The sequence below is a fragment of the Hylobates moloch genome, unplaced genomic scaffold, assembly GCF_009828535.3.
Source record: "Hylobates moloch isolate HMO894 unplaced genomic scaffold, HMol_V3 SCAFFOLD_1, whole genome shotgun sequence".
NCBI classification, from domain to species: domain Eukaryota; kingdom Metazoa; phylum Chordata; class Mammalia; order Primates; family Hylobatidae; genus Hylobates; species Hylobates moloch.
Window position 1 is genome coordinate 204,156,584 of NW_026652276.1, and position 24,895 is coordinate 204,181,478.

The following is a 24,895-nucleotide window of genomic DNA, read 5'->3' on the forward strand; positions in this document are numbered from 1 at the left end:
CTATTTTACTAATACTCTGAGAATTAAATGAAAGAATAAATGCAGAATAACTTAAAAATACAAATAAACACTTAGAAGCAAGCCATTATTAGTAAGTGATTAGACACAGACAGAAGTCCAGGACTGTGAGGCATTCTTGCTGTTACTGATTTGGGTTATATGAGGAGTTAGCATATTGTAAAGGGCCAAGCAGTAAATATTCTAGACTTTTTTGGCCATATGGTCTTCAGTGTAATTATTCAACTCTGTCATGGCACAAAATAGCCAAAGGCAATATGTCAATGAATGACTATGGATTTGCCCTATAAAAAGTTTATTTTAAAAATTATGCAGCAGGCTGATTTGGCTTTCAGGCCCACAGTTTGCCAGTTTTCTCAATAGACCATGCAAACAAACTATAGCCTGCAGTCCAAATAAAATTAGTTGTTAAACTTAAGAAAAAAACTTCACATTCTCTGTTTTCACCGTAGTACCTATTCTATGGTTTTCATCAGTCAGAATATTTGAGAAGAAACATTAGCTACAGGCAGATGTGTTTGTTTATGGCCTACTTGTCCAGGAAGTAATAGAAGAAGGTGCTGTTGGTTTGTAAAGTATGCTGATAAATATGACTATTCTCAAGGCAAAATTGATATGTCAAATAAAATTTCTAATAAAATTTTATATCTATTTGCAAGATCAACATAGTTATATTTCTGTCTCAAAATAGGATTTCATCAAAAAACATGGGCTTTTGCAATCAGAGCACCTGAGTTCTCTCTTAGTTATGTAATTTACCAGTTCAGCAACCTTTCTACAAATCAATAAATAGTTGTAAAAATTAAATATTACCTCACACCAACCTGTGAATTAAATGAGATAATATTTTTAAAAAGGTGCTTTGTTAGTTATTAGGTTGTTTTGCTAAATCCAATAGTCAATATCTAGTTTTCACATTAACTGACTTATCAGCAGATTTGACACACATAATCATTGCCTCATCTTCAAAACATTTGCTTCACTTGGATTCCAGGATCCCACACCCTCCTGGTTTTCCTCCTACCTCAATAACCTTTTCTTCTTAGTCTCTTTGGCTAGTGCTTTCTCTTCTCATTTACCCCTTACTGTTGTAGCTATTCTGAGGTCAGTTCTTTGTCCTCTTTGCTTTTCTATCTTCATTCACTCCCTGAGTGATCTCATCAAGTCTTAGGGCTTTAAATGCCATCTATATTTTGATGAATCTCAGATTTATATCTGCAGATTCGCTCTCTCTCATGAACTCTGGACTCTTTTGTATTCAACTACCTACTCAACATCCTCACTTAGATGTCTAATAGGTATTTCAAACTTATCTGTCCAGCACTGAACTCTAAGTGTCAGCCCCTTTCCTAGAGTAAGCCTGCACTTCCCATCTTCCTCCCATTTCAATTGATAGCAACTCCATTTTCCCAATTGGCAGATAAGCTGTGAGACATCTTTGACACTTTTCTTCCAACCATATGCCATATCTAATCAATCAGGAAAGTTTGCTGATTTTACCTTCAAATTTTATCAACAATACATTCGATATCTCTACTACTGCCCTTGGTCTGAATTACCATGGTCTCTCACCTACTGCAGTAACCTACTATCTGTCTCTTTCTTTCTGTCTTGTTTCTCAACACAGCAGCCCAAATTATCCTTTTTAAAATCAAAGTTAGGTTGATCATGTAACTTTTGTGCTCAAAACTCTTTTGAGCACAAGATTCCATTTTACTCAATGTTAAAATCTTGCAATGGCCTACTTTGACCCTGCCTGGTCCATTGCCTCATTACATTACGTACCTGACCTAATCTGTCATTCTCCTCTTTAGTTACTCTCTTCCAATTACACTGCAGATATACCTGCAATTAGGTCTTTGCACTGGGTGTTACCTCCTCTGCAATAGTCATTCTCCAAATATTCAAATGGCTAACTCCTTCATTTCCTGTAAGTCTTTGTTCAGGTATCACTATCTCAAGGAGGTCTAACCTGACCACCTTATTTAAAACTACCATTCTCTCTGATCCCCATTATCCTGTTGCATTTTTGCCATAGCACAAAATTACCTTTCTAGCTCACTATACTATATAATATTTCTATTTATCAGATATAGTGTTCATTGCCTCCTTTCCTCTAGAAAGACAGGAAATATTTTGCCTGTTTTTATTCATTGATATGTTCCCAAATCCCTGGCAGGGTACTACCATATGAATATCTATTGAATAACTGAGTAAATACATAACATAACACCTCTCTCTCTCTCTCTCTCTCTCTCTCTATATATATATATATATATATATATCCATACATGTGTATTTTCACATTCATATATGTAAAATTTATATATAAATATTTTCAATGATAATAATATTAATGCTTGTTTTGAAATATCAAATTGAACATACTCTAAATACTTTAGCATTTCAGGTTTAGTTCAACAAATATGAGGAAACTTTAATATTTGTTGATATTCTTCAAATACAGTAATGGGCTCAGCAAAATACCAGTATTTAGGATTGGCTTAATAAATAGGTAAAGTTATAACTGTGATGGCCAAAGAGAGAGGTGTTTAGGGCTCTAAACTTAGATGAGGGCATTAATGACATGGTATCCTACTCAGTGACAGATCTGAGATTCAAAGATGCTGCAGTGGGCAGGAACTATAGTTTAAAACTCTCAAAACACATTTTAACTAGGAATATTAAACCTAATAAGAATGCTTGATACTTAGTTTGTATCACTGTTTAACATACATCATTTAATTTTATCGTGACAACAATGGGTTGTGTAGCATTATCATATCCCACTTACAGATGATAAGAGTTATTAAAGGACATGATCATAAAGTAATCAGTGATAAATATCAAATTTTAAGCTCAGGCCTTATGACTAAATCTCTAGCTCATTCATAATAGACTGTAGCTTTGGTCAGCTAACTTATTAGTAAAAGGTAAGTTACCCTGTCGGCAAAAGGGATCACAAGTCTGAGAACGGTTTTCTCCACTAAAAGTTCTAAGGACTATGATTTGCTGCAAGTTCCAGTTAAACTTACAAGGTGAAGAGAATCACATAAAGTTTAAAACAAACTTAGGCTGAAATGCCATAGGGAAGACGATAGGCTCATTTACCTTTGCAACACTCAGAATGTTTCTAGAATGATCTATTCACTTTTGTGAATGTATAAATAATACCATTGGCTAACATATATGGAGTACTTACTATGTAATGAAATTTACATGTATTTACTCATTTCATTCTTAAGTCTCATTGACAAACTAGAGTTAGTTTCAGGAAGAAAAAGAAGATGGTAGTGGTGATGGAGTTGGAAATGGCAGATTTGAGGATGGGAGTTGAGGTCTGGAATCCACTAAGGCTCAAGGTGGGAAGAAATAAGGAGGAAATGAAATTAGTTTTCAAATTCAAGCAACACTGTCATGCAAAAAAGTGAGGTTTATTTATGAAATTCTACATGTTAGAAATAAGTTTAATGAGTCAGTGACTGAGTTTCAGATGTGGGCTCAATAAAGCTGAGTTACTTATGAGTTAAAATTATTCAAAAATAGTATGTATCTCCTTGAGGTATATTAAAGGCTCATAATCCAGAAAGCCTTTAAACACCTTCTGAATGATTTCACCTGTAAGAGATATTGGATGGGATCCCTGTTCTGGGTTAGAAGTGACCAAGAAGAATTCCCTTTCAAGTCTGAGATTCTATGACTGTTAAATTAGTCTGGGGATAAAGGACTGTTGGGCAGGTGTCTGCAGTCAGAGTGAGGCAAAACTGCCATTGGCACCTACAGTTTTGCTGCCTTTAGTCAGGCCCTTAGACACCACAAGGAGGCAGACCTGTATATCCTTGGCAGCTCCTACAAAGCCAGCCCTTCCCAGGCACCCTTCCCTCCTGCTTCCCTCTAATGTTTGTATGTCCCTTCCAATAACAGCTTGTTACAGAAATGCCCCATCAGTCCAGTGAATCTCACTTCTACTTCAGCTGCTTTTTAACAGTCAATTTAGTCAGTTTTATTGTTATTAAACCATAAGAGACAAAGGTATAACTGTTAAACATACCTATCTCTGGACACAGAACCAACCAAGCCCATAGGACAGGGGCTAAAAATTTGACACCTTATTTTTAACAACTCATCAACCCCTTCCTTTTTTATTCCTGATATTGAAAGTCATATAGCATGTTTAAGCATTTAAGAAGCTTAATAGATTATAGCTCTGAGATTCCATGGGGCAGCAGAATGTCAGCCTGGAGGTGAGAGGAACTGAAGTACACCCCTGGCCACTCTTCCAAATCAATGGCCATTAGAAAGAAAAGACTCCAGGTTAGGTGGGAGGGGAAAACCCAATAAGAAAAGAGGATCAAAGAGGATAAAAAGTGCAAAAAGATCCGACGGGGGCTCCAAAATCAGGAAGAAGGACATGAAAATAAAGAAGGGAACCGTTCCTTTCACAGGAAGAAATGTAATCAAAGGTTAGTTAAAAAGAAAATGAAAGACAGGTGGGCCTCAAGAGAGCAATGTTAGACCCAGGCAGAAGATAGAAGTCCAAAGGTGATAAATTGCACTGACTGGCATCTCGAACTTAACATCTTTCTTGAGATTGTTTCAGCTGCGGTTTAAATAGTTGTTCGCTGGGTGGCTGGAAACTGGTTTCAATGCATTTGGGAAACCAAATCCACTTTCTTCAGATGGGTACGCTTAGATCGTATAGAACCAATAAACACCTCTTAGCATGAATAAACTCCTCTCGGCAAGAACAAAATGGAGCTATACATGAACATTAGTTTGGCTTTATCTTTTGAAATGGCAGGTTTCTGGACATGAAAACAGGCAAACTTTCTTCATTAAAAACAAAATTGTTTTTCCAACACCATGAGGCTGAATTCTACTGAATATAAAAAGCTTATGGAGGATGTCAACAAATTTCCCTGTTTTTGAGAGGGAGGCACTAGGCATAGATGTGAGTGAGAGAAGAGGGGACATACATTTCTCCCACTGACATGCATGACTCAAGAAGTTGCAGCTTGTGTTTGTTCTTTGAAGGTGGACACACATGCAGAATGCCAGAGAGGAGAAATAGTTGGAAGTTTGGGGGACTTATGTGGAACCTTACCAACGGGATGATTGCTCCCTTTAGAAATAACTTTTCTCAATGGAAATCTCAGTACAAAACAGGAAATCAACTTATGACATTGGCAAGAGGACTTACCTTCTTAGAAGGCATGATCCCAAACATGGGTAACATTAAACTAGGCAGCAAAGCTGTTACCGACAGAGGCAATGCTTCTGTGAGCCAAAATGTGGCGACCACAAAGAGTGTGTAGGCACATTCTGCTTCCTGGTAAGAACAAATGCAAAGCAAAAGGTGATATCATGAGGCTGGAGAAGTCAACATTCAAACACAAACATGTTTGCTTAATAGAGCCATGTCACAGAGAACGTAAGAAGATCCGAAGACCTCTGCATCTTTGAGTTGCCCTCAAATACTCATTTCTTAGAAGTTCTAAGAAGCGAAATTTAATAAACATAAAAAACGAAAGACAGAAAAAAATCCCCTTCATTACATTTATTTCACATTTCCCTCAAAATAGATAACATCATCTAGTCCATTTTCTTACTCATATTAATGTGTATAGCTGTTTGTACTCACCTTCCTTTGGCCTATAAAATGCACTCCCCCATACTTCCAGAGTACAGAAATAGCCAAGTTACGGCCTTTCCCCTGGGGGCAGGACACCTGCCTTTTAACTCATTCCTTGGTGCCTGGTTGAGTGGGATCCAAGCACTCCTGCCTTCCTCTCCTTCTAACTAAAAGGGGAAAACCAACCTAGGAGAAACCTTTGCCATACTGAGTCTCAGACAAAAGATATGACAAGTTGTGTGGCATGGAAGAGCCTGAATGCTACTCTTAATAGAATCTGTTGCTTTGCTTAGTATAAAACTACAGGTTCATGTTTTAGGGCATTGTTAAGAGATGGTCAAAATTTATCATTATATTTAACTTATGTAGATAACTTTGGTATGAAATCACCTGGAATGTTCTAAGTCTTTAGTAAAGGTTAGCAGCTATCAAATGGTGCTGTTTCGATCTCACAGTGCTTACTCTCTGCAAATTCTGAGTTGCGTTTGAAAAATTTACAAAAACTGATGTTTAGGTTGAATGAAGTTATTTATTTAAGCTTTTATTTTTGTCTAGCACTACTGCTGTCTGATTGACCTGCCTCAGGGTGAGTCCTTGGGGCTTGGAATTTACTTGACCAGCATCCCTACACTTCCAGTGTGTTTCTAAGATATCCTTAATAAGCCACGATCAGGCAATACCTTTATTGTGTTATCTATTTAAAGGAGAAAGAATGAAAGTGTTTTGATGTTGACAGTTTCATACAGAGTCTGCTTCTACCATCTTGATAAACAATAAAACAACAAAACAAAGCTGAGCCTTGAATGGATCTTCCTAAACAGCTCTAGAGAGAATTGTGAATACTAGCTTAAATTAAAATGCCAGCATGGAAGAAAGGTTGTGCATTTTCTCTTAATGAGAACACATGGATAGCCTGAAAGTTCCTCTTATGACTTTATGTTTTCCATCATGCTTGTAAGAACCCAGGTTGCAGAGATAAAATGGATCACTTTTAATCTTGCTCTCTTGTTACAACTAGCCACTATCTTGATCCTACTTATTCCCCGGTCATTATATCTCTCAAATCTGCCCCTCCACCCACTTCCTCCACTGCAGGCAAGACTATTCCAATATCAGGTCACTTTCCAAGAATCCAGTTTTCATTTGGCATTCCCTTGCATAAAGCCAGATTACAGGTCTAGCCACCCTGACAACTATCTGGAGCACCAATCTATAAGGGTCTGCTAAAACATCAAAAAATAAATAGAATACATGGTGCTAGCTGGTTCTGTTCACCATTTACACCCCCTGCCTTAAGTGTCGACATCCATGTCAACATGGGCCTTTGGGTGGAGAGTCATAGTCCACTAAGATGGCACAACTTTGGTGACAGAATAAAGAGCAAAATTTCAAGAATCACATTATTACCTGGCCCAGACTACTTCCATATTTTAAGTGGCTCAGCCCTGACTGAAATCAACCAAAAGTCAGTGACTTTTAGTTGTTTATTGAAAACAATTGAAGAATCCTCATTTTGCATTCAAACCCACCTTGACTTTGACTATAATGTCTTATCGCAACACCTCCTGACATCAATTTTCTATACCCAAAGAATCTTCTTTACACACTTCCTTGATATTTGAGTTCTGATCCTTTCTCCTCATAATGCATCCCTTTCTCTGAACTCTAATTCATAGTATTCAGTGAGTTGGTATACCAACAAGCCCCCAGATCCTTTATGTGCTAGTTTCTACCTGTCTGTGCTCACATTCTAGACCCTTTGACCGTGTTTGATCATTTGGATGAAGCAGTCGCAAGCTGATGGCCAAGTCTAGCACGGCAATTCTATATATTTGATTCACAGTGTTATAAGTCTATGTGCTTAATTTGAGTCAGGATTTACAAATCAGCAGATTTAATGTTAAAAAATAAAGTCTGAATTCCTGCCTTCTCTTTACAAACTGAGATATTTGGTAACATTGGGATCATATTCTTCCATGGCAACAGTTCTCCAGGGTCACCTTTAGAGATTGACTTGTATCTCTTCAGTTCTATACAGTACTACTACATTATTTCACTCATTCTCTTACCTCGTCAGCTTTTATCAGCATTTTAGTAAAATATCTGGTAGGAAAAAGGTTGCCTATTTGCTCTGCCTTTCAAATATTGCTTTGTCATTCAAGAATCAACACTTAGATTGTGCATTTGGACTTCTCCCCTCTCTGCCCCTCTGCCTGGTCCATGAGCCAGCAGCGTCAGCATAATCTGGCCACTTGTGAGAAATGTAGGACATCAAGCCCTTCCCCAGACACACTGAATCAATCAGCATTTTCAAGCTCACAAGGTGATTCTTATCTAGGTTAAAGTTTGAGAAGCACAGGGCTACACCCTTTTCCAGACCTCTTTCATCTTTGAATCTGGTTCCAGAAACTTGCTTCCAAGTAGTTTCCTTTTGCCTAAGCTGAATCTCTGGATTTATAACCCATTTGGAAAACTTGTCTACCTTTTGATTTGCAGTCAAATTTATGTCTCATCATGGAGTTTACCCTGAACACATATGTGCATTTTGTATTTTTTCATAGGAGTCCCAGTGGATTATAATTGCAGCTAGCTAAAGCACCATATCTGCACTGTCTTTGATAGCTGCCTTCCCAGAATTTGTGGAAATTGCCCCCTTTTTTCACATCTGAAGAAAACCAAAGATCTGGAAAAGGGGGAAGACAGAGTTATTCCCCTCTGAGTGCTCTTTTTTTAAATCCTTATTTTTTAATTGACATGTAAAATTGTTTGTACTGTATTTATCATGTACAACATGATGTTTTGAAGTATCTATGCATAGTGGAATGACTAAGTCTAGCTAATTAATATGTGCATTACCTCACATCATTATTATCTTTGTGCTGAGAACACTTTATATCCACTCTTTCTAGCATTTTTCAAGAGTACAGAACGTTATTAACTACAGTCACCATGTTGTACAATAAAGCTCCCAAGCTTATTCCTTCTATCTTTTGACTAACATCTCCTTAACCCCGACACCTGATCTCCCCAGACCCTGGAAACCACAAGTTCACTCACCACTTCTATGAGATCAACTTTTTTAGATTCCACATGAGTGAGATCACGTGCTATTTGTCTTCCTGTCCCTGGCTTATTTCATTTAACATATATCCTTCAGGTTCATACATGTCGCAACAAAGGACAGGATTTTCTTCATTTTATGGCTGAATAGTATTTCATTCTCTCTCTCTCTCTCTCTCTCTCTCCATGTGTGTGTTTGTGTGCATGTGCATGTGTGTGTGTGTGTATACATATCATATTTTCTTTATCCATTCATCTGTTGATGAACACTTGGGTTGATTCTATATCTTGGCTATTGTGACTAGTGCAGCAATAAACATGGGAGTGCAGATACCTCCTCAACATACTGATTTCATTTCCTTTGGATATGTATCCAGTAATGACATTGCTGGATCATACAGTAGTTCTATTTTTAATTTTTTGAGGGAATGCTGTGTTGTTTTTCATAATGGCTGTACTAAGTTATATTTCTGCAAACAGTGTTCACATCCTGACCAACACTTGTTGTAATAGCCATTCTAACAAGGGTGAGATAATATCTCACTGTGGTTTTAGTTTGTATTTTCCAGAAAAGTGATGTCAAGCGTTTTTTCATGTACCTGTTGGCCATATGTATGCCTTCTTTTGAAAAGTCTATTCAAAATTTTTTGCTCATTTTTCAATTGGGTTATTTGTTTTCTTGCTATTGAGTTGTTTGAATTCCTTATATATTTTTGATATTAATCTCTTATCAGATGAATAGTTTGCAAGTATTTTATCCTATTCTATAGGTTGTCTTTTCACTCTTGATTTTGTTTGCAGTGAAGAAGTTTTATTAGTGTAATATAATCCCATTTGTCTATTTTTGCTTTTGTTCCCTGTGCTTTTGAGGTCATATCCAAAAAAATCATTGTCTAGGCCAATGTCATGGAGCTATTCCCCTGTTTTGTATTCCAGTAGTTTCATAGTTTTTGGTCTTACATTTAATTATTTAATTCATTTTGAGTTGATTTTTGCATATAGTGAGAGATATGGGTCTGATTTCATTCTTCTGCATGTGGATATTTAGTTTCACTGACACCATTTATTGAAGAGATTCTCCTTTTCCCATTATGTGTTCTTGGCACCTTTGCTGAAAATCAGTTGGCTGTAAATGTACAGATTTATTTCTGGCTTCTCTATGGTTTAATTGGTCCACATGTCTGTTTTTATGCCACTGCCATGCTGTTTTGGTTCCTATAGCTTTGTAGTTTATTTTGAAATCAGGTAGTGTGATGCCCCCCCAGCTTTGTTATTTTTGTCCAAGATTGATTTAACTATTTGGGGTCTTTTGTTTCAATACAAATTTTAGGATTTTTTGAGTACTCTTTAATGGGTAGGATAGCCATCTGCCCCAATTTTCTCAGGACAGTGTTATTGTAAAGTTTCCTTTCTCGTTAGTATTTCCTTTCATTTTCAAAAGTGTCCCTCTTTGGCTGATAAATTAAACAAGCATCCTATTGATGGGTTCATCCCAGGAATGCTTCCTTCCTCTAATTCATTTTCTCTATTGTGTGATTTTTCTTGGTCATGCTTGGGGTTGTGAAAGAATGCAGGAAAGCATTATTTCCCTTCGAAGTCCTTAGGCATTAAATAGCAGAAGGTTAATTCAAACACAACACCAAGTATTTTCTTTTAAAACCATCCTATTAAAGTATATAGGGTTATTTGTTTACTTTAAAATCAAAGATCTGTGAATAATCTTGGTAAGAAGAAGAAAAGTACAAGAGATAGAAAAACAAAACAACCATTTTCTTCTTTTGTGTTATTCACATCTATTCACACACACACACAAAGAATACGAGGGTGAGTAATTTTTGGTGGACAAGTTCTTCTGATGAAGAAAAAAACTACTCAGAAGTTGTGGAACTGTGTTGCAACTAAAAAGAGATCCTACATATTTGATTTTCGGACTGGCTTTGAAGTAGAACATAAAGTAGCTTCATTTTGTCACTAGAAATTCATAGAGTGACCAATTGTTTCAAGCTATATTATCTTTGTCTCCTGTAAATTTCTTCCAAATTTGTCTCTTTCCTCTTTTTCTTCACCTTCTTAACAGTCTTCCTACTCCTAAGAAACAAAACCACCACAAATTGTTTACCACCATCACACACAATCACTACTACTACTATCTCCTCAAGAGAACAATGGTAAAACAGCAATAAAAGAAGACCAGTTGTCAATTAAGAGTATGAGTGAATCCTTCCTCCCCCACAACCTACCCCCCAAGTCTGCTGGAAGTTGCTGAGACATCTGATATCTTTATTAAAACTTACTCTGCAACCATAACAAGTAAACGTTTTAATCACATTTTGTTCTGAAGTATTTTAGTATTATGAATTCTTAAGCTGAATGATAGCAACAAAAATAATGTGTACTTTTATCTTATTTATTTATCATGAAGGACATACTGTAATGATTTACAGTTATGACTACCACTGACGTTACAATATTTTTTTTAAAAAGTCACGATTCCTTCTCAAAATAAAGAAAGAGAAAAGAGGGGAAAAAAAAAGTCCAGAAGACTTCCTCAAAAATACTACTTTTCTACTTAAAAATCTCTGTACTTCTTATCACTCCCAAAAGTTACATCAAGAAGTACAGCAAACAAGTCACACCTAGCCTGACAGAGGCAGTTGTGTAGAAACCAGGTGGAATTCCATTAGATCATGTGAAATGTCATGTCACTTAACCCTGGATACCTGCTCTGTGTGTATACACTGCACCTCTTTGGCTCATTCATAGCAGCTCTGTCTTTCCTATTATAAGATTTCCTCACACTACCAGAGACATGAAGTTATTATAGTAAGGGCAGTTCCTGGTCCCTCACATTAAAAAATATATGTATTAGAAGCTTTTTAGCAGTGTATTCTTTAAAAGCATTTTCAAACTTATAAAATATTTAGAACATAGTAAAAATATACAACAAATGTATTTGTACACCTTATCATATTTAACAAATGTTGACACTTTGCCACATTTGCTTAAATTATTTTTAAACAAATAAAACATTCCATATTCAGTTAAAGACTGATGTTAAAGTTAAAGACCACTCCCTCATTTCCTTCTTCTCCACCATTCCCAAAGTTAACTACTGTCTAGAATGTGGTTTGTATCCTTTCCATTCATGTTTTTGTGATTATACTACATGCAGACATTAATACATTAATAACACGTGGTTTTAAAATTAAATAAGGTTTACTCTATATGTCATTTTGCAACTTGCTTTTTTCACTCAATATTTTATGAACTTCAGATACATTCATGTTGATACATGTAGTTTTATTGTTACTTCATTTTAATGGATATAGTATTCGTTTTTATGAATATTTTACCATTTATTTGTCTGTTTTTCTACTGATGTTTCTTTGGATTTTTTCCCCAATTTTTTACTATTATAAGGCTGTGGACATCTTTGTACCTATTTCCACATGCATGTCTATGGAAAATAGATTTTCTTGGCTAGTGGAGAAAACTAGCATCAGAACTTCAAACGGGAAGGAGTCCATTTGAACTTTACTAGATATTGCCCATTTGCTATCTGACATGGTTTAGGCTTTTTGTCCCCACCCGAATCTCATCTTGAATTGTAATCTCCATGATACCCAGGTGTCAAGGGAGAAACCAGGTGGAGGTAATTGAATCATGGGTGCAGTTTCCCCCATGCTGTCCTCATAATAGTGAGTTCTCATGAGATCTGATGGTTTTATAAGGGGCTCTTCCCCCTTAATTTGGCACTTCTCCTTCCTGCTGCCTTGTGAAGAAGTTGCCTCACTTTCCCTTCCACCATTATTGTAAGTTTTCTGAGGCCTCCCAGTCATGCTGAGTCAATTAAACCTCATTCCTTTATAAATTACCCAGTCTCAAGCAGTTCTTTATAGCAGTATGAAAATTGACTAAGAAGCTATCCGAGATGGTCATACTAGTTTATATTAACACCTACAATGTTCAGAAGTTCCATTTCACCATCCTTGGTATATTGAATTAATTTATTCATTTGACAATCTGATGGTAAGAAAAATTCTTCTTATTTAATTTCCATGTTCTTGAATACCAGTGAAGTATTTTCACAGTTATTGAACATAATTGTTTCTCTTCTGTAAATTATATATTTATAGTTCTTTTTCATTTTTCTGTTGGGTTATTTTTTCTTTTATCTCATGGATTTGTGGAGTTATTTTTAGATTCTTAATATTATTTCTCTATAAACTATGTATTTGTAAACATTTTTCTTACTCTCTGGCTTGTCTATGAAATTAGCTTTATTGTATTTTTAATTGACAGAAGGATTTTAATTTTAATGCAGTGATTTTAAACTCTTTTCTGTTGTTTAATGTTTTTACCATATTTTATAAGAAAATCTTTCTACGTTATATATTTCCATATTTTTTCTAAGATTAAAATTTTTTCAAGTGTAGAGCTTTAATATTTTTGTATAGGAATCTAACACATTTTTTTTTCTCAAAATGAATAGCCAAAGTGCCATGCTTTTTAAATTGAATGAGCTCATTTTTGCCTAGTAATTCATGTTGCTACATATTTTCTGTGCTGAAGTTCTCAAATGCAGACACATAAGCTCCTGGTCTCTTTATTTTGTCCTCTCCCTCTCCCACTGCTGCCTTCTAAAAATAAGTTCTTACAGAATTATGCTCTTTTAACATTTCTAACTTTTCAACAAGGTTTGCAATCTGTATGACAACTCCTTCATCTTATATGTTTTTCAAATTGCCTTAATAGTGTTAGATTTTCATTCTTTCTTCTGGATTTTTTTTTTTTGAGACGGAGTCTTGCTCTCTCACCCAGGCTGGAGTGCAGTGGCGCGATCTCGGCTCGCTGCAAGCTCTGCCTCCCGGGTTCACGCCATTCTCCTGCCTCAGCCTCTCCAAGTAGCTAGGACTACAGGCACCCGCCACCACGCCCGGCTAATTTTTTTGTATTTTTAGTAGAGACGGGGTTTCACTGTGGTCTCGATCTCATGACCTTGTGATCCGCCCGCCTCGGCCTCCCAAAGTGCTGGGATTACAAGCGTGAGCCACCGCGCCCGGCCCTTTCTCTTGAATTTTAAAATTACTATCTCAAGCTGTAAAAATTTTGTTCAGATTTTCATTCAAATTACACAGAATCTATGAAGTAAGATACAGCTTTAAGTATTTTTATCTATGAACTTCTCTATTGTTTTAGGTGTCTATTAAATTTCTTCTATATTTTGTGGATTTCTCCAGAAAGGTCTATTATATATTTATTAGATGTTTTCATTATTGTTGAAATGAAAAATTTATCTACTTATAGTCCTTTTGGAGATTTTTTTCTTCTCTATTTGGAAGCTTTAAAAAATTCACCTTATTTTTATCTGAAGTCTCGTTCATGATGTGCCTAAATATGGACTAATATCTAATTAAGTTGTTTGTGCTTACAAATGCATTTGAGAGCTCATCTTTTTAAAAAATTTCTGGAGAATTCAGTAATTATTGCTTTGAATATGACTTCTTTTCTAGTCTTTCATTTTCAGTAATGTCTTTTATACATATGTTGGGGCTCTGAATTCATTCTCCAAATGATTCTCTCACTTAAAAATATCCTTTTATATTCTATCTGATATTTTAGGTAAATTCCTAGTATTCTTTCTCATTTCACTGAATATATCTTCAAGGATACTCAGTTTAAAGTTTATTTCATCTTGTAGTATACTATAAGAGACATACCCTGGTTAGAAGATTAATGATAGCCATAAGGCTTATTCAGGCATCTTGCTGATACTACATGTCACTTAGCAGTATGTCACATAGTAGGGTTGACACTAAGTGTCACTTAGCAATGTGATGCAAACTGGCTTGGGGATTTCCAACCTTGACCTGGGGATTTCCAGGAGACAAGGCTACCTCGGATGCAACTTTCATAAACAAAAAAGGCTTACTCTTTCAAGAATTGTTTAAACTCCCTTTATGAGAGAAATGCCTGGTAACTCACCTGGGCTGAGTACAAGCATAAGTAAGGGGGAAGGGTCCTTTAAATTCTGAGATTGGTCACCGGACAGAGGCCCTCCTGGTCAGTCAGTCATCTGACTGCATCTGGCCCATGCCACTGGCCTGCTCTTCATCTTCGCCTTGGAAAAGTCAGAATAAGTTGTTGAGCATTAGAATAAGCTGTCTAAGACTCATATTTGACATTAACCAAATGAAAAAGGAGAAGCTGTTGAGAATAAGCTGTTGAGCATTAGAGTGTCTAAGACTCATCTTTGACACGAATCAAATGAAAAAGGAGAAGTTGTCCCTGGGGAAGCTGGTTAACTAGGACCACCCAGGAGCCTCAAACATGACACATCTATTGAGGGTTTTGTTTGTTTTTTTAATCTCAGTGACAAGATTCCAGGATATCTAACTAGTTTTATTTTATACTCTCCTGCTCTTGCTTTATATTTTGAAAAATAATTTGTTTCTCTTTTTTTGGGTTTTTCCTTTCCTAACTTGTTGATTTCCCCGATTATTTTCATTTCTTCTGAGCGGATTTTGTTAGTCTTTCTCTAGTGTCTTATTGTATTTTGAAATTTTATTTTCAATTTATTCTGAATGGTAGCTTTATTCTTGTGTTTTCTTTTTCTGCACTCCTTGTTTCTGATCTAGCACTTTTACAGTTGCTTCCAGCCAGTTCCTAGTTCCTGGTTCAGATGGGTCTTATCTTGACACCCTAGAGTTCTTTTCTTGCCAGCGTAACATGGATCCAGTCATCTAGCTGAGTTGGATAGTATGGGTGAGGTCTCGGCTGGGAAGCTAGGCAGTGTTTGCTTCCTTGAGCCACCACAGCCAGCGATCAATCCAGCTCTTTCTGTCTTTCATAGGTTTGAGAAAACCATTTTCCAGCCCTTAGTTTCTGGCATTTAACCTGACTCTGGCCCCTGAATGGCATGGGAGTGCTTTCAACCACAGGTTTCCACCTTCATGCCACTTGTTTGCTTTTCTGTCTCATTCTGATCTACAGAGATCTTTATTTGCTTTGTGTCTCCAGTGGAGAATGAGCTTGGGAAAGGAGGATCCTAATTGTCTAAAACCTCATCTAGACTGTTGATCATAGACTTTATGTATAGAAAAACTTATTTAAGATGTGAAAATATTTGCCAAGTAGACAGATAAATCTGTTTTCTGACTTATGACTATAGGATGGGCAAGTAATACTCATGAATGCTTATCATGTGCCAGATACAACACTTGGCACTCCACATGACATTTTATTTAACCCTCACCAAGATTCTTTGGGGCAGATATTGTAATTCGATGCTGAACTAAGTTTCAACGATCACATTGCTAGCATGTAGTAGAGTTGAGATTTGTCCACGTATAAACTCTATCATAGTATATATTTTTAAAATTTACTACCCTGTTCCCAACATTTAAAGCAGTACTTGGCATACAGTATACGGTTAGTAATATATTTGAGTGAGTAAGGTTCTTCTTTCTGTTCTTTCTAATATTGTTTGTATTTGTATATCTTATAAAACACTGAATCTTTATCTTAGGCATAAGTTTCCTTAGCATAGAAACGTCTTTCTCTTTGCCTTGTTCCTTTTTCTCTGTTCTCTCCTCCTTGCCTGGAACTGGATATTTTGACTCCTGCCCCAGTGGGCGAATGCGTTTACAATTTTCCTGCAGCCCTCATCTCTCTTGCCAACAAACAGCATTGGAACTAAAATGTCCACCTGCATAGGTGAATTCCTCCATCACAGACATTCCCACTTACCCAGCCCCCAATTAACAATATCATAGTCATATCTTGTCTTAACCACCTCAAGTGCACAGCTAGAGCACTTGCTGAAGGGGTGAAAAAGGCAAAGAAAGCTATGACTAGGCAATTTGGATAATGACTTTTTCCTCCTCACAAAGTTCTGACTGTCAAGTTATCTTAGGAAATGTGGCTGATTATATTTAAAAATCACCTTGGTTCTCTTCTAAATTATAGGCCCACATGGAATTAGAATATGTTTGGCTTTAAAATATAGTTTTTTCATCTCTTCTCCTTTTTTAAATGGCATACTTACTGATATTAGGGAGTAATTTGGCTGATGAATTAGTACGTATGTGGGTACGATCTCTTCTCAGCACAGCGTGAGAAAAGCAGAGCCAATCACAGACCTCAATCACTACAATTGATTTTCTAAAGAGAACACAAAGCAATTAAAAAAGAAGAAAAGTCATGCATTCTAAATCTCTGTGCTACAAGAAAAACACCATTATTATTTGACAGAGCCTCTGAAGGGCTTTGTATGGTTCTTGGTATTCCTACCCCTACTGCAGCAGTGATTTCTTAAGACTCAATTTATATTAATTGCAAAATTTAAAGTGCTTTAAAATATCCTCATTTTGGAAGATAGAGAGTAAAAATAAGCTCAACTACAAAGTCAAGGAGAAATAACTAGCTGTTTTTTCTTTTCTTTTTTTTTGTTAGTTTTTAGCTAAAATGAATAGTAGAGAAAAGCAATTGATGGCCCACTACACCAGTTATTGGGAAATTTTTAGTTACTCCTTTCCACTCAACCTCCACACCTAACCAGCACCTGAGATGCATTGTTTTCATACGCTGTACACAGTGGAACTGGAAACAGGTACAGAAATAATCAGTACTCCAACCTGACTATACATTTGGATATGATCAAAATGCAATCCATGAACTACCTGCTCCAGAATCACCTGAGGAGTTTGTTCAATGTGCAGCATCCTACACTTCACATTAAGAGTTTATGATTTTACACAAGTATCTCAGGTGAATCTGGGGAAGCTTATCCATGGACAACATTTGGAACTTTTTAAAAAGAGCCTTGCTCATTTTATAAATAAAAAAAATCAGCCAAGGGTAGCATGTCTGAGTCACTTGGGGAATGTTTCAGAATATGCTATGTTAATCAGGACAGGATAAGCTATGCTGTGGCAAAAGTTCCAAAATCTCAGCAGTCTAAAACAACCAATTTTTTCTTACTCATACTATTTGTCCATCATGGGTAGAGGTTACTACGTGATCCAGGCTGAGAGAGGCATCACCTCAACATGTGCTTTCGTGACTGCAAATGCAGGAACAATGACGTAAGGCAATCTGAGCACAGCTTTTAAAGATCTGATATAAATATCATTAAATAAGCAATGACATCATGGGCTTGGAAGTCAGACAGATTTGTATTTAAATCCTCTTGCTCCCTTTGTGGACTGTGTGACTTTGAGCACATTTCTTGACCTCTCTGAGTTCCTGTTCTTCTGTAAAATTGGGATGATATAGACTATTTCTAGTTGTCGCTATGAGGCTCACAGTGGGCATTCACATTATTATTGTTGCCAAACAAGGTATAAAACATATTATGGGAGGAAGAAAGAGCTTTGTGGAAGGGACAGCCTCTGGTTACACCTACATTCTTCTTGTTCTGTCCTTTCATCATTATTTTCACTCTATTGAAGTTCCTTCCTTTCATCAACCTCTTTCTCCTGCATTCTCTCCTTCCTACCAGGTCCAAAGCCTTACATCCTTCTGCTATGCAAGATCATCTTTCACTCAACGCAGTTATTAACTATCTACTATGTGACAGGCACTGGGTTTGGTGCTGGAGGAGACAGAAATTTAAACACTATGCTCCATGTTCTTGAGATATTTACAGTCTGGAGGGAGAGACAAAGATAAAGCAGAATGGAAGACATACTGTAATGGAGGCCAATGTATCCATGATGCAATGAGAGCATCGAGGATGATCCTCTGTTTACATCACAGCCTGAGCCTTCCTTCCCAAGAAGGGTGGGGCAAGAGGAGAGGGCATTCTAGGAGGGGGATATAGCATGTGTGAAGGCAGACAGACAAGAATAATCACAGGCATTCTAGAAATTGCAAATAGTGAAGTATTGTTAAAGAGGAAAATGCAAATGTGGGAGATAGATATTGGGGGCTGTGTGGTGGAGGCTTTTAGGACAAATAAATGAAAAGTCATAAATATCCATCAGCATAACCATCTTTTATTTAGATATTTTTCCATTATAGGCAAAAGGGAACCATTGAAGAATTTTGATTTTTCACAACAGGACTGAGTTGGCATTTAAAAAACAGTACTCTGGCCAGAGACTGTAGGGGAAAGTGTGTAAAAAACAAACGGCCTATGAAAGAAAGAGAAAGACAGCTTCGAGGAAAGCAGTGCCAGCAGGAAAGGAAAGAGAGGAGAAGATGAGGTTGAGAGGGGAGATTTAGGAGGATTTAGATTAAGGAGATGCAACACCATATTAGTGATGGGGGCTCGTCTGAGATGACACACAGCTTTCAAGCCTGTGAATGGAGTGAAGGGTAGTGGCATTCTCTGACATAAAGAAAACAGAAGGAGCAGCAGGTTGTGGGCAAGTGGGACTGCATGTGGTTAGGGGAACAGAGGGGCTGGAGGATGATGAATCCTTACTGGTTTATCCACTTTTTAATTACGCCTTCATAGGACAAATGATTTCTTTAAATTATTTGGCATGTGTTTACGTACAGCCTTCTTTTGCCATTAATGGTTGTCATACTATATAATGACTTTCCAGCAATTCTGTAAGCTACATAAAGACAGAAACATCAATTTAAACTTCTGCTTAGATCACACAGTTCACCTGGCACAACACTTTGGGCTGGGAAAGTCCTTGTAAAATATTTGTGAAATAAAAACATATCATCAAAATTGGATTTTCTGGTTTTGTCGAACTACCACATTGCTATTAGCATTATTTCTATTTTTTTCCTTGTTCTTCATCATTTCTGCACTCTTTGGTGTCCAAAATATTCACTTCCTTGGACTTTATAGCATTTTCTTCTTTATCTTAAATCCCTACAATATTTTTATGCCAACATTTAAAACAGTATCAATTATTTCCGTTAATATATTTAATTATTTTATTTGGCTCTTTAAAACTTATTTGTTTTCTTGGAATTTCTCTCCTCCCTCTTCTTTCACTTATAGTCTTTTTAAATTATCTCCCATTCGTTTTCATTTTCTTTGACCAACTTCTCAACCTACCACTTCCTCCTTCTAGGGGATACTTCACTTTTTAAAGTTTATATTTCCTTACAATCATTATATTTCTCCCATCTGTTTATTTTATTTTTATATCTAGCACCATAAGTCTCTCATTATGTATCATTTTGTTTATTTATTATTTCTATTCTCACTTTGAAAGTCATGATGCTTCAAGTGAATATATCGTGAGTTTTAAAGTTAGAATATAAAATATTTTCTAGAGAAATCCAAAATATTTTCTGAAGAAAGAATTAAAATTTGGTATCGGTTTTACAACCCATCAGCTAAGAAATGCTGCTCAGTACGTGTGTGGTTGTTTCCTTGTCTCCTCATCTTAAAAAGGGGTCCTGATTAATGAGTAAGCTAGATAGAATAGCTATACCTGGAAGAACTGCACTCTACAAATATAATATATTGTTGTTCGATTTTCCCCTTTTCTAACAAATCTGGCCTTCTTTTTGTTTCATGAATAAAACTACAAAGAAAATCCAATAACTGGAAAAATAAGTAAGGAAATAGTATTGACTGCTGAAAAGAGTAAACATTAACAAAATAGTCAAAAAAGAACAAAGTTGCACATTGACTATTACTGAAACTATGTCAGTATATACTAGGCCAGTTTTACCAAGATTTTAACTGGAAATATTTAAAGAAATTTCTCTCCAAAATGAGAAAAACTCAGTGTGATTATTTCATTCAAATAAAAAGCAATTACACTCCAGACTTGTTTACTGATCATTAACTACTAATTGGGTAAGGACTGAGATTACCATTATGTTTAAGAGACAAAAAGAATTTCTGATGCTCAGTGTAAATCAATAACAAAATGGAATTTCATTAGCAAAGTGAGATTCACACCAATGTATTAGGAATATATTTATTATAACCATGGAAGCTATAAAGACACAGATACTCAGTTGTGATTAACATAATTGGCTCTAGAGTCAGACAGAAGTTGGTTGGAAAAATCTATGTAGCCAGATTTTTGCAAGCTGCTCACCTGCTTTTGTCTCTATTTCTAATTCGGACCCAAGAATGGAGAAAAGGGGCACCATATCCTGACAAGCTGACTGATCAGCTTAAAAAACTGGAGCTCTGGGACACTCAGCAAATGACATCCTTATAGCTTCAGTTCTCATAAGCCTATCTTCAGTGGTTAGAATCACTGCAACTTTCTACCTTAATGACATTGCGTACCATGAGGTCAATTGAGGAAATGGTTGAAACAGAACTCTTCCATTTGGCCTGCCTAAAGCATTTTCATGAACAGAAATGCCTGTGTTGTTGATAAATGATTAACAAGCCATGAGACAGTAAGTCTTCAAAAACATACAAAAGACTAAAATGAAATCACTTTTAAAGCATGAATTCTGAGTTCTGACAGGACCCAAGCTCAAATTTACTTTCTAGAGCATGTAGGTGGCCTTTGGTGAGTTACACGTCTCTACGCATCAGTTCCCTCAAATGTAAAACGAGAAGCACATTTGTACTTGTTTACTGGTTTGTGATGGAGGTTAAATAAGATAATTTGGGGAAAGCAGTTGGCAGAATGCCTGAAACAGAAGAGTACTCTGCAAATCAGTCTATTCTCCTTCCCTGTTAATAGTACGTTGAAAAACCAGTTAGGGTCTTTCTTCATTCATGACACTTTTTTCACTTTAGATGGAATTAAGACATAAGTTAAGGCCAGTCTATTGAACAACTCAATAACCAGTAGGAAAACGAAGGAAAGAAATCAGTCAATAATTCATTGTCTGTTGGCTGTACATCCTGTAGATTATAGTCCCACATGGAATTATTTTTTATAATTGTGGTTTTGAAAGAGAAACTTGGATTTTTGTTTCCATTGAATGTTTTAATTAATCTACTATTGTGTCTTTAGAAGCATAGACTTCTCCAGTTTGGTAACCTAAAAGTTAACAGTAAATTGACTTGCATTTATGTTAAAGTAAACTTCTCCTTAAATTTTATGCCCTCCAAAGGCCTACATTCTTTAAAAAAAAATTTGCTTTCATTGTAAGCAACAGTTAAAATAATAGTCTTTCAGTTTAATTAGCAGTTTATTGAATGATTAAATATATGTTTAAAGTGGCCAAAAAATAAAATCATGTTATTGTACTAGGAATAAATCCTCCATTAACATTAATTGAGTTTTAACAAATGAGTTGATTAGGAGGAAAGGAAAGAGGAACCCAGCGCACCAGATGCAACTTGGTGCCAGACACCTGGTTCCTGCATGGACCTAATGTTCTTTTGTCATAGCACCTTGGAAAAAATAATCAGTGGCTGCATTTCTTAAAAATAATACACTTCCCAGTTAATGAATCATGTACTGAAATGATTGCTTTTGACTTATTTACTCATTTTGTTTTTCAAAGAGTTTATATTCATTTCTCAGAAAATTATGGAGGATAATCAAATTGTCATGCATTTATATGTCAAAAGAGCAGCACAGATGATATGTAGTCATGACCTAAATTTGTCTTGACTAGTTCAATTTCCTACTTTCTCTGCCATAAGTAAGAACCTATGCTGAGACTAACTCAAAAATATTAAAATATAGCAGGGCTCCAGGTATGAACCAGGATATGGTCATGATAGGATTCAGCCAAATCTAGAGGACTCATGGGACCAGGAGAGTTGCGAAGTGAAGATCATAATGTGTCTTAGATGAAGTTCTTGGCAAGGAGATGGGGTGAGAATTCAGAATAGAGCACTATTTCTGTGCTGGAATTTGTCATCTGATGGGGCTGCCGGAGATTCATATAGGAGACCTCACAAGGAGCCAGGGTGGGAGTGGCAGGGTGGGAGGGAAAGGGTTAGTCACACAGAATTTGAAAAACAAAACCAACAAAGCCCAAAACAGCTGACTAGGTCTTTTAGTTATTATTATTATTTACAAATTCTGTAAGAATTTGAGGGCTTAGAAGAAATTTGGACCAAAAGGGGTGGGGAGTTTTTCCCTTCCCTCCATGTAGCTCTGTGAGACCTCAGCATGAGGAGAGACCCAGCCAAGAATGCTGCAGCTGGAAGATTGCACCTGGTGGGAGACAACCCACAGATGCCACAGCAGGGGCCAGTCCCTTCTTCAGCTTTGCAGGTAGAAGAGGCCTTGACAGTGTCCAAAAGGACTTTATTAGCTCACATGAATTCCCTTCAGAGGTCCCAAGATCACTGGCAAAGACTTCTGGCAGAGGCTGGAGGGACCACCATATTATAGTTAATATGATTCTATTATAACCCAGACTGGTGTAACCCCGATTAGTACTTGTTAGAGGAGAGCATCAGCAGAGTTCTTGCCCACTAAGAGGAGGGAATGTGCATAATGGAGTGCTGGGAATTGCCCCACCTGTGGAGTCAACACACCCAGGGAGACTGGCACTGCACACTTACTGTGTGCCAGGCACTGCTCCAAATAAGTGTTTGATGAGTGTTTCTTCATTTCATTCTCACTACAAGCCTGCTACTATACACATCTTTCATATGAGAAAACAGAAGCACAAAGACATTAAGTAGCGTGCCCAGGTGACACAGTTTGTAAGTGGTAAATCTGGGACCTGAAGCAGAGAATCTGGCTCCAAAGCCTGTCCTCTTACTACCAAGTGATGTTTGTGCCTGGCACAGAGAAGGTGCTCATTAAATGTTTGCTGATTCAAATCATTTTACCAAGAAATTAAACATTCTTGAGCTTATTGTTCTGGACTTAATGCTCTGACTACTCTTAAAAAGCAAACAGAAAAATGCTTACAAGTACACCACAATGAAATAAAACCTGGAATTATCAGAACACGGGACAACGCTTTGTTAGATTTTCTGATTGACCAAGGGAAATTACTCTATGCTTTCAATGTCTTCTTTTCCCACAAGGAAACTAAATTTCCAGGAAGTTCTGTGACCAAGCCACAGAGCTGAGACGTAAATCAGTCTGTGCTGGACCTAGGATTTCCCTTGTTCTTCCACCTCTGTCCCCAGCAATTGCTTTGCTGCCTATTCTCAGGGGAAGGGATTGCACTAGCCGTGCATGCTCCCTGGAGAATGACAACTTGAACTGCAAAATCTCAAAGGTTGTGCTTCTTTTGTTCTTCCTCTCATCTAGTTGATAGGCAGAGAACAATTCTGATTGAATATTCTATTTAATTATCTTTAATCATACTAAGAACCAATGTTAATTATTAAAAAGGGAGAAAATGGACAAAACATCAGGTACAACCATCCTGACTTTAGGCATGAAGTGTCAACGTTCATTCAGCTCTGAGCCAGGCAGTTAAACAGCAAACAGTTTTAGTAAAGGACAATTAAATAAGTCAGGAAATCTACCAGTCTGTTCTCCAGGTTCACTCACCTTGGTGCGGAGGACGATTGGCAGAGGCAGTAAAACCAACACAGTGAAAACCACGAGGAGAAATCGGCGATAAACCAGAATGTAACTGAAGAATTTCATTGTCCTGAGCAGGTGGCTTCAATAGTGTCCTCCTCCAAATAAAGCAGATGTTAAATAACCAACTTGGATTAATATTTTTCCAGCCCGTCACCTTCACTCACTGCCCTAGACTGACCAACACAAGTTAAAATTAAATCTCATTTTTTATTGTTTTACTATCACAATTAACATGAAGAGATAAGCCCAAGAGTTTTCATGAGAAATCAAAGACCATTTGCTCCTCTGGTTTTTCACGGAAAAACTGTTCTTTCCCTGCTTTTTTTGATCATATTCACTGAAATGCAGACTGGACAAGCCTAGGAGAAGGCAAAACCATGAAGCTGGTCGTTTGTTCACAATGAGGCACCTCCAACCCTTTTGATGTCCTCTGACTTCCAGACTCCCTAACTGGAATAGTTACCACATTGTCATGGTGCCATGAGTGAGTCTCCACAGGCAGCCTCCATAGCCCTTTCTAAGAAAGTATGTTTTTAGTGTGTAAATTGAAACAGCAACTAATAGTTGGAATTTCAGTGTATGACAGTGAAAGGGAAACTTTTTTGTTTAGAGATGGATTTTTAAGGGACTTCTTGGACAATGTATTGCAAGGGCATTCTACAAAATTTATAGCAAATGTCCCTGTTGTTTAAAAGCAAAATATTGTGTATTTCTTGGACCCTATTGTCTCTTTTGATAGGAAACCAAAATAACCATAAAGTGTTATATAAACCCTCTATTTTAA

General features: G+C 36.8%; 1 protein-coding gene across 1 annotated transcript in view; it reads right to left on the reverse strand.

Annotated features, from left to right (window-relative positions):
- The window catches only part of SLC13A1 (solute carrier family 13 member 1), an 85,437-nt gene extending 61,263 nt beyond the window's left edge, over positions 1 to 24,174 (reverse strand). Inside the window, exons 1-2 of the mRNA XM_032753510.2 lie at positions 24,076 to 24,174; positions 5,219 to 5,347 (exon numbers count right to left, since the gene is read on the reverse strand). Of these exons, the coding sequence (XP_032609401.1) occupies positions 5,219 to 5,347; positions 24,076 to 24,174 (228 nt within the window). The remainder of the gene's footprint in view (positions 1 to 5,218; positions 5,348 to 24,075) is intronic.
- Between the last annotated feature and the right edge of the window lie 721 nt (positions 24,175 to 24,895).